General features: G+C 32.6%; 1 protein-coding gene across 2 annotated transcripts in view; it reads right to left on the bottom strand.

The window, feature by feature from the left end:
* Positions 1 to 308: 308 nt before the first annotated feature.
* The window catches only part of LOC121986052 (regulator of telomere elongation helicase 1 homolog), a 65,990-nt gene continuing 56,504 nt past the window's right edge, over positions 309 to 9,794 (bottom strand). For both annotated transcript variants that reach the window (XM_042539826.1, XM_042539827.1), the window contains exons 24-25: positions 4,397 to 4,476; positions 309 to 777 (exon numbers count right to left, since the gene is read on the bottom strand). In XM_042539826.1, coding sequence (XP_042395760.1) covers positions 755 to 777; positions 4,397 to 4,476 — 103 coding nt within the window. In that variant the 3' untranslated portion in view covers positions 309 to 754. The remainder of the gene's footprint in view (positions 778 to 4,396; positions 4,477 to 9,794) is intronic.

Genomic DNA, 9,794 nt, shown 5'->3' with positions numbered 1-9,794 from the left:
GATAATGTTGATGGTGAAGTCAAGTTGCAGATAATAACTCTTCATTAATTTCTTTTCTTACTAGACTAGCTCATTTTATTACATTGCATTATCTTATATTTTCATTGCGATAACAACTAAATGATATTCCATATTTCAACTATGTTTCAAAAGCATAGAAGCATTTTTCTAGTTCAAGTATCAACAATGATTCATCAGAACAAAAATAAAATAAAATAAAATAAAGCTGCAATCTATATAAAGGAATAACATTACTATGGCTGTATCTAGTCTGATTCTGCCGTCTTAGAATTACTGAGCCTGTCAGAGATATCAATCAGCATCTTTTATTGTGGCATTGAACTTGGAACATAGAAAGGATATGGACAGGCCCATTAAAGATATTAGTTCGGTCAGAAACTGGCTGACAAAAGTAGTATAAGATACTGTTGCAATGAGTAGATTAATATTTGAATATGTCAGGCATAGTTTGCTAAATGATTTACAATACGTAACTCATGGAACTGATACTTGCAGCACCACTGAGTTTCTTTTGGAGAGGATTACTCATCAGGCTAGCCAAACAAACAATAAATTAGCCAGTCCAAGAAAATTAGCCGGTCCAAGAGTTAGATTCTTCAAGATCCAAATATTTCTCCCCTTGAAATGATTGAAAACATTAAGTTGTAGAACTTTTTGATAAAGCAAGAACCTAGACAGCTGAACAGTGAGCAGCTACAAAATGGTAGAACTAGAAATGGCCGACCAAGTCTTCTTAAGCCTCGGGATTCAGCTCAGCTGCAGGACAATGGAACTCAGATGCTTAATCAAAGAGGTAATATAAACAGCAACAAAAAGCAGATTAAAAGCACTAAAAGAAGACCAATCATAATGAAACAACTATCTGGGCAGATAATTAAAAAATAGTAGCATAAATTAGCTTTCCAGTGTATTTATAATGCAGAAAAAGAAGGGAAATAGACTTAAATTCACACCTCCTTTATAGTGTTAAAATTTTTTATGTTACTAAAACATCAAGGTATTGTAGTTAGCATTTGATAAAAATGAGCAAATAATGTTGCAAATATATAGTGGTGATAGAAACAAAATAGTCAATAAGAAAGCCTTGACTTCACTATGTACGTTGGAGTTTTCATTGGCATATGTAGGAATACTATGAATTTACCAGATGTAATGGATATGTTGGGATGTTAGATGTAACAAAGTGCAGTGGGTGTAATAAGACAGTGGTTAAGGTACATGAAATCCGAGTATGTATATAAAAAATTATATGATCTAATATTTGTTGTTGAACTATTCATATATATATATATATCAAAGACATGTTCTAAACTATTTTATGCAATATCCAGTTCATATAATGATGTTTAGGTATGGTAAACTCCACCATGTTGATTACGGACAATCATGTTTAAGATAATTTAGTATGTTATGTTAGTTTCGGTTTTATGTTTTTGTATGCTACGAATTCAACCATGTTTAAGATAATTCAGTATGTTATGTTAGTTTCGATTCTGTGCTTTTGTATGCTATGAATTCAACCATGTTTAAGACAATTCAGTATGTTATGTTAGCTTCGGTTCTATGCTTTTGTATGCTACGAATTCAACCATGTTTAAGATAATTTAGTATGTTATGTTAGTTTCGGTTCTATACTTCTATGCTTTTGTATGCTACGAATTCTATGTTATGTTAGTTTCGGTTCTATACTTCTATGATTTTGTATGCTACGAATTTAACCGTGTTTAAGATAATGTTATGTTAGTTTCGGTTCTATGTTTTTGTATGCTACAAATTCAACCATGCTTAAGATAATTTAGTATGTTATGTTATGTTAGTTTCGGTTCTATGTTTTTGTATGCTATAAACTCAACCACGTATAAGATAATTTAGTATGTTATGTTAGTTTGGTTCTATGTTTTTGGATGCTATAAACTAAACCATGTTATGGTAACTTAGTGTGTATGTTAGTTTCAGTTATATGTTTTAGTATGCTATGAAATCAGTCGTGTTTTCTTTGATAACTTAGCAGGTTAGTTTGATCTCGGTTTTTTTTATGGTTTAATATGTTATGAAATCAGCCATGTTTTTGATAACTTAGCATGTTAGTTTAATTTTGAATTTTATGATTTAATGTGCCATGGAATCAGTCATGTCTTTGATAACTTAGCATGTTAGTTAATTTCGGTTTGTATGGGTTAGTATACTATGAATTCAATCATGTCCTTGGTAACTTAGTATGTTAGATTAGTTCAGAATTTATGAATATGTATGTGATTGATTTTATGATAATATGTCATGTATGTTTATGAACTTGTAAACAATTCTATGGGTTCGGAATTTATGTTTGTCCATGTTATGGATCTTATGATAAAATGTCATGTGTGCATGTATACGGTTTAGTAAATACTTAATATGTAGGCAAGATGTCGGTGGCAATGTTAGTCATGTATAGGTAGAGTTATGAACCGGGAACCTAAGTCCAGGGACCTTACCAAAACTTATCAAGAGTTAGTTATGATCTGGGTGAGCCCAGGGAGCTTGCCAAGACTATGGGTTGAGTTATGAACCGGGCGAGCCCGGGGAGCTTGCCAACAACCATGTATGAGTAGGGGTTTTCGTTCCCAAATTCAGACCCTTATAGGTTAGTTATGAACCGGGGACCTATACCTGGTAGTGGTTTTCATTTCGAGGTTCGAATCCCTACCAACCTAGTGCTAGAGGATATGCAAAGAGTTAAGGTTAAAATTATTTAACATATGTTTCTTTTATAGAAAAATCATGTTTATGTGTATGCAAGTAGTTAAGGTTAAAACGGTTTAACATATGTTCTAATATGAAAATCTATGTTTATGTCTATGTTATACGAATGTTTAAGTAAATTCTGAACCTTAATGATAAGTGTTTGGCATCTACTAGTGGCTTACTGTTTTGAGAACTTAATGGGTCACTTTAATAAACTTTGGAAATGATGCATGAGTTTTGAGAGCTTTCCTTTCGAGATGTCACGATATTTTAAGATGTAAAAAAAAAGTTTACCTATTCAATAGTAGATTTAGGGACGTTTCGAAACATATATAGAGGTAAAGGAGGGACCATGGAGAACTCATACAAAAATTTGCAGAGTACTTATCCAATGAGCTTGTTCCAACACCTAAGTTCTTGTGAACACCTTCATAAGAACAAGAATCAATGTAGATGTGGGCATTATTGCATAGTTTAACACTTTGCATTCTACAACAAAAGAGGTTTTTTCCTCACATAAAAAAAAGAATAGCACATGTTGAGGTGTTGTCATTTTACTGGTTCCGTAACTTTCATAAGAGATTTCATTTGGAAAAAAAAATAGATGACCTTGTCCATAAATAGTTTGTCATTGATTAAATTTGAAAAATCTCTATTTAATGAAAAAATGGTTCATGGAATGCAATCACAACCCAACAAAAAGGGTGATTTGATCTAGAAGGTGCTTCTCTTGGAGAAAGCGAATATGGTCAAATAGCATGTTAAATATGATTGATTAACAATTTTGACCCCCCATAAAAATGGAGCCCTTAGAAAACAACTTATTTATAACTTTATATATTATTAATCAAATATTAATGTTGTGCTATGATTATGTATCATTGACAATTATATTATATAATTATACAATTACTACTGTTATTATTAATATTCATGTCAGATAAAATTAGAATATAATGTCAAGAATAATACAAAATAAATTTAGTGTTCTCATAAAGTTTTTTTTTCAACTACTATGTAAAGTACATATTACATGACAAGTGAATTGCCATAGAAAATAAATTCTTATCAATATACTAGGGTGTTATACAGTTGTGATGGCTTTTATGAGATTGTGATATAACCTGCTATATTGGATCAATGTTGCAACAACAGAAGTTAATGTAAGCAAGAAGAAAAATGTTAAGATGAAAATGTTAAGGATAAATACAAATACTAATTTGGTGTAGCTCTGACAAAGGATAAATGTAGAAGAAACTCATCCAAACGGGATAACATATTCAAAGATAAATACATTTTATAGTTAGAAGAGTTGAATTGATTGGAGTGGAAGATATAAAGGGCTAAAGAAATACTAGCCACTATAATATAGAATTATTTAATTGATTTGGATATTGACAACAACATTGCTTTTCATAAAGCTTTCTGAAGGGATAAGAATAATGTACATGGCCCCGAATGGCTGGGACGAGATAGTGATAATGATTCTAACACATCTAATTACCAATACTATTCAATTCTTGATAATGAATCTATTTGATGAAGTCAGGATAATAGAAAAAAAATACTTAAAAGAAGAGGTTAGCATGCTGACATAAAGTATAGCAAAACTTGGCTGAAAACAGTAGCAAATCAGATGGCATATTCTTACATGTATCAACCTTTGCACCATAATTTCCAAGTAGCTGATCATAGATAGTATGAAATTTTGTTGGAACAAAATCCTTGAACCTATTAGGAAGCAATTGAGAAAATAAGTGATAGTGTAAAAATAAAGTAAAAGATGCACAAGATTGATTATGCAAAAAAGCAAAGCTCTTGTGAAAACTACATGTTACTGAAAAAACAACATGAACCAATTGTTAGTGGGAGGCACTGACATCCAGTAAAACAAGCATTATATGAATAATAAGAGAAATATTGGACACTTAGATATGTTTAGTTGCAAGTATGAATCAAGAGCATCCAAAGAACATTATCTGTTAAACTAGATTGCCCAATTTGAAAACATGACTAAAATTTGAGCACGTGATTAGATTCACTAAAAAATTAGGTTACTAAATTAGAATCACGGATCTAAAGTTACACGGCCGAGCAAACTTTGGGTACGACATTGATGTCATGGGTAGAGAACCAAGCAGAAATAGCTGTAGAGCAAGCTTGGGATACAGGATCTCATATTAGTGACTGCTAGGTCACCAAAGGTTGTTCGTCGATGATTGGCAGATTGGTTTGTACAAGATGATGGGGTGACCCGAGCTTATGACTTCTTCAGGCAACCTAGTCCCAAGAAGGCGTGGGCCCTAATAGTGTGGAGGGCAGTCACTTTCTGGATACTAGCACAGAGTCGACTTCCCAGTAAAGATCGACAAGATTATTTGGAGGACAGATAGTGCACTTTTTGTGATCGAGTGATGGAGACGCAAAAGCACCTATTCTTCATGTGCCCCCAATCGCGGAGTTATGGTGGTATTATTGTGGTAGTAGGACTTTAACAAAGGTATGTCATCTTGCCTTGTCATCTATAATCCATTATGTATGGGGGCCCGAAATTGTAGTTTCTTTGGTGAGGGATAGTTGGATATTGAGAGGATATATAGAGGTGTACAACTCCATATAGACCAGGTCTTTAGGTGTCTATTCTGATCTGATACTTCATCAGACGTGAATAGCTCCTAAAACCTCATTTTGTACATTTTGACACATGCTATACATTTTACTTATCCAAAAAAAAAGAGAAATGACTGTGAAACTTGAATAATAAACCTTGGGCTAACAAACAAATACAGATCAGTTGTGCATATAGACAAACTAGATGCAATACTAAGAATAAGATATGAAGTCGCATATAAATAGAATTGAAGATTTATTTTGAAACTACTGAAAGCATATAGAGAATTAGATTACTTTATTATTCATTTGTAATCATGTCTATCTCAATAGATAAAGCATATAGAGAATTGGATGTGTTATGTAACTGATAAATACTACAATTGATAACCCTTAGTGTATAGTGACCACCATATACTCTATAACAAAATTAGAACACATATTAGATTTTAGTGTTGCGTGTACTTGATGAGAGGACTACGGAAAAGAAGAAAGGGTATTCGGGAAGGAAAGAGGGGAAGGATGAGAGGTTGAAGGGATTTCCATTATTTTGTATTTAAGGGAGATGAATGAAGAGGAAAGGAGAGCAAATCACAACTTTAACCTTTGCCCGAGACATGCAATGTTAATTTGATCCTTCTAATTTTCTCTCTCTTTCTCTCCTCTTCCATTACTTATGGAAGGAACCAAAAGTGAGAAAAGTATCTATTTTTTACTAGATGTTGATAGAAGGGAAAGGAAATGAAATTAAGGGAAAATTAAAGGAAGAAAAATCTCATTCCTTGTTTAACTTGTCTTATATAAAAAGGAAAAGAGGGGAATTTAATGATTTGACTCTCTTCTTCCTCTCTAGCTCGCAGACTTACACGTGGAACCCATCAATCACTTAACTCATCGTTCCCTAGTTCAACATTGGAACTTGTCCACCTACTTGGCTTGTGACTCATTGAGCTCTACTTACTGATTGTTGTTTAATTTCTTACATCAAAGTTGTTATCCACTATCCCCATGCTCCACAATGTTTTCTGAGCTACAACAACGTTCGACGCCTAAGCTCCAACTTCACTCACTGCTTGATCTCATGCACCGACGCCTAAGCTCCAACTTCACTCACTGCTTGATCTCATGCACTTATGCTTGCATGCATCTTGTAAGTTCTGAAAACACTATCCTGTTGCAATGACTTTGTTTACCTGAGAGCTCTAATGCCTCTTGCTACCAAACATCTATGTTATGTCAAAGCCCCCCATTCGAGCTCTCACTCAACATCTAAGCACCCATGTTGTCTAACTTCTCGCCTTCATGTTATTCGTAGGACATCATTAACTTTTCAACTAGGCACATAAAAGGAATCCACATCAGCCCATATTTATAAATTTACCATATTAATCATAAAAGATCAAAATAATTATAAATTTCACAAAACTTCCTTTATAAATACCCTACTTCCTTCCCACCTTTGTTGATCTCATGAATGGCAAACAGTGGGCAAGTTACAAGTGGCAATCGAGCTATGTGACAATGTGACATGTTTAAAAACAAGGCAATAAACTCGACGAAGGCAACCTCAAGCCAGAAGAGGTAATGGAATTGAGTCTCTTGAGTATTGATTGATCCTTATATTTTGATGTTATTATCATTTTCAATATTATTTTAAAACTTTTCTAAGTTGTTCTTATGCCTATATTCACATATACTGGAGCACACTGACATCATAATTTTGATTATTTTCCCAATACGTATTTGAAGTGGGTAAATCTACGTTTTGATCCGTTAACAATGGATCTAGTGCACAAATTAAAAAAGAACAAAGAACTTTAAACACAAATGGTATAATATGTTGTGAATGTGTTTTTATTAATAATAAAGAATATTAAATGATGATTAACCAATGGAATAGGTGTGCAATGAATTAAAATGTGGGATTTAACTATTGGATATTTATTGATAATTTTTCATGTTTTATATCATGTGGACTTCCATTGGGATTTCATTTGAGGGACGAAAGTTTAAAAAATAACTTAATCATATAATGATATAATACTTGACTATTCATATGCATTGTTTACGCTACACCATTTGTATTCACGATTGGTTTAACTCTATTACTTGTATGCTTATTACCCTGTTACCACTTAGCTCTTGAAGCCCTCATTTATTGTATTTTTAAATTAGTAAAAATTATAGTAAACGATGACATAGATTAGTGCTTTAAAATACACATATTACTAATATAATATATACTATATAATGTGAAAATTTAAAGTGGAATAACACTTAAAGGTATGGTGACAACCCTAAAAGGAACAAACACTTGTTATAAGTGGTGAAATAAGTACTAAAATTCTGAGCCTAGTTTTTTATAAGTGGAATACCACTTAAAGGTCACAACCCTAAAGGGAACAAACTAATTAAAAATCTAAGGCTCACCATCTTGCCTTGCATCTATGATTCATTTTGTATGAAAGGATCGACATAGAAGTTTCTTTGGTGAGGGACAATGAGACATTGAAAGGATCTTCAAGTCTGTGCAAATTCATTACCGGTCCCTGGGTGTTTTCTCTGATATGATGCTTCGTCAGACATGAGGAACTCCTAAAGACCCGTTTTTGTACTCTGATTCGTGCTATAAATTTTACTTATCCAAAAAAAAAAAGCTTTTTATCACAACTTTTGGTTGCCCCATAAATACATGATAGCATGGGTCACCTATGATTATATTTATTCTAGCTATGATGCTATATTACTGTACATCACTAGTGAGTTAACTCATGTCAAATGAAACTATTAACTCTAAGGATCTAATTGGTAGTGGTTCACTTCTTAGTGAATTTTTTATTATAAACACATGTGAAATAAGTTGAATACAAATTCATGTTTGGTTATTTATAAATGATATACATATTGAGACTTATTAACATATAATTAAGTAAAGCCCTATGGAACATATTTAATTTTTGGATTAAATTTATTATTCCTCTCATTTACTATTTGTCAATATACGTCTTTTTGTATTTTATTTTACCAAAAGAAATATTTTGTTTAGCACTTTATATTCTTTAGGGTTTCATTTACACTATAAATTTGATTTGTTACTTTGAGAAAGGAATAAAATGCATGTTTTGTTATGCGGTATTTATTTATTTATCTTATGTTATTACATGTTATCTTCAATGTAAATGTTTTCTTGCATATTGTCACTGCTAGAACATTAGTCCCTTTGAGAATCGGGTTCGATCATAGTTTTGATGAGTATGACAAAGTTTAAATTAGGCTTATGTGTGAAGTTGTTCAGGACTTGAGCAAAATATATAAAGTGCTTGATAGCACAAAATCCATGGAGGTCAAAGAATGATGGTATAAGACATCCGAGAGACTATAGGATAAGGAGTATGAGAACATTGCTATCGAGGGGGTGAAGTGCGCAAGTGAATGTGAAGGATGACATGTGAAGTGAGCTAAGGGCTCAAGCTCAGTACATCCGAGAGACGAATATTTTAACATGAGAAGACCTTATGGCATGGTAAGACTTCATGTGAGTTGCAAGTGGAGTGACCTCTACGGATGAGTCGAGGATAATTTTAATTCTAGATGGATCCACTCATTAGATGGGTTATAGAAAAAATGTCAGTAAACTAAAAATGTTGACCAATTGACTAGTTGCTGAGTCAACTAGTTAGTTGACTCAAAAACAAGCAAGAACAAAGCTCTCAGTTGATCAATCGAATGATAGCTATGAACAATCAATTGATGGACCACAGATGAAGTAGTCGACATCGGAGTCGATCGTAATCCAAGGGAAACGATCCAAGTTGACTAAGACCAATTGATTGATGGTGATCAGTCGACACAATTGATGCTACAGTGAGACAATGCCAACAAGCTACAACCATTAGATTGGATAATGATTAAAGCAGATTAGTCAATGGTGTGAACCAGTTGATTAATGGGTCCAAGTCAGCAATCAACAAAGCAATTCGTGGGACAGACAATATTAAGGGTTCTAGAGAGCATGAATCAGACACGCAACAATCATATCTTCATGCAACAACATTAGCTATAAATAATTGCATATAATTTATGAAGTATAAGTTTTGAATAGTTAATGAACTCTTAGTTTAAACATATTACCTTTCGGTTAATTATAAATCGAGCTAATTAATCACTCTCACTTCACTTTTAAAATAAACATATATTTTTATGTATTTGTGTAATTGTGTTTAAAATTTGATCACGAGAATTTGATAAGAACTTTGAGCATTAAATATTATTTTGTTTTCTAAATTTTATTTGATAAACTTAAACAAAACTATTGGATGTAATTAAATAATTCAAAATTTCATTCTTTGGATTTATTTATTTTTTATTTCTTTCACATAATTGCAATTGTTAGAGTGCACAATAAATAGAGAGATTTGAGCCTTTCTTTAGATTATAAG

The sequence above is a fragment of the Zingiber officinale genome, chromosome 5B (assembly GCF_018446385.1).
Source record: "Zingiber officinale cultivar Zhangliang chromosome 5B, Zo_v1.1, whole genome shotgun sequence".
NCBI classification, from domain to species: domain Eukaryota; kingdom Viridiplantae; phylum Streptophyta; class Magnoliopsida; order Zingiberales; family Zingiberaceae; genus Zingiber; species Zingiber officinale.
Note: the sequence above shows the minus strand (reverse complement) of the source record. Positions and strands in the feature narration are given on the sequence as shown.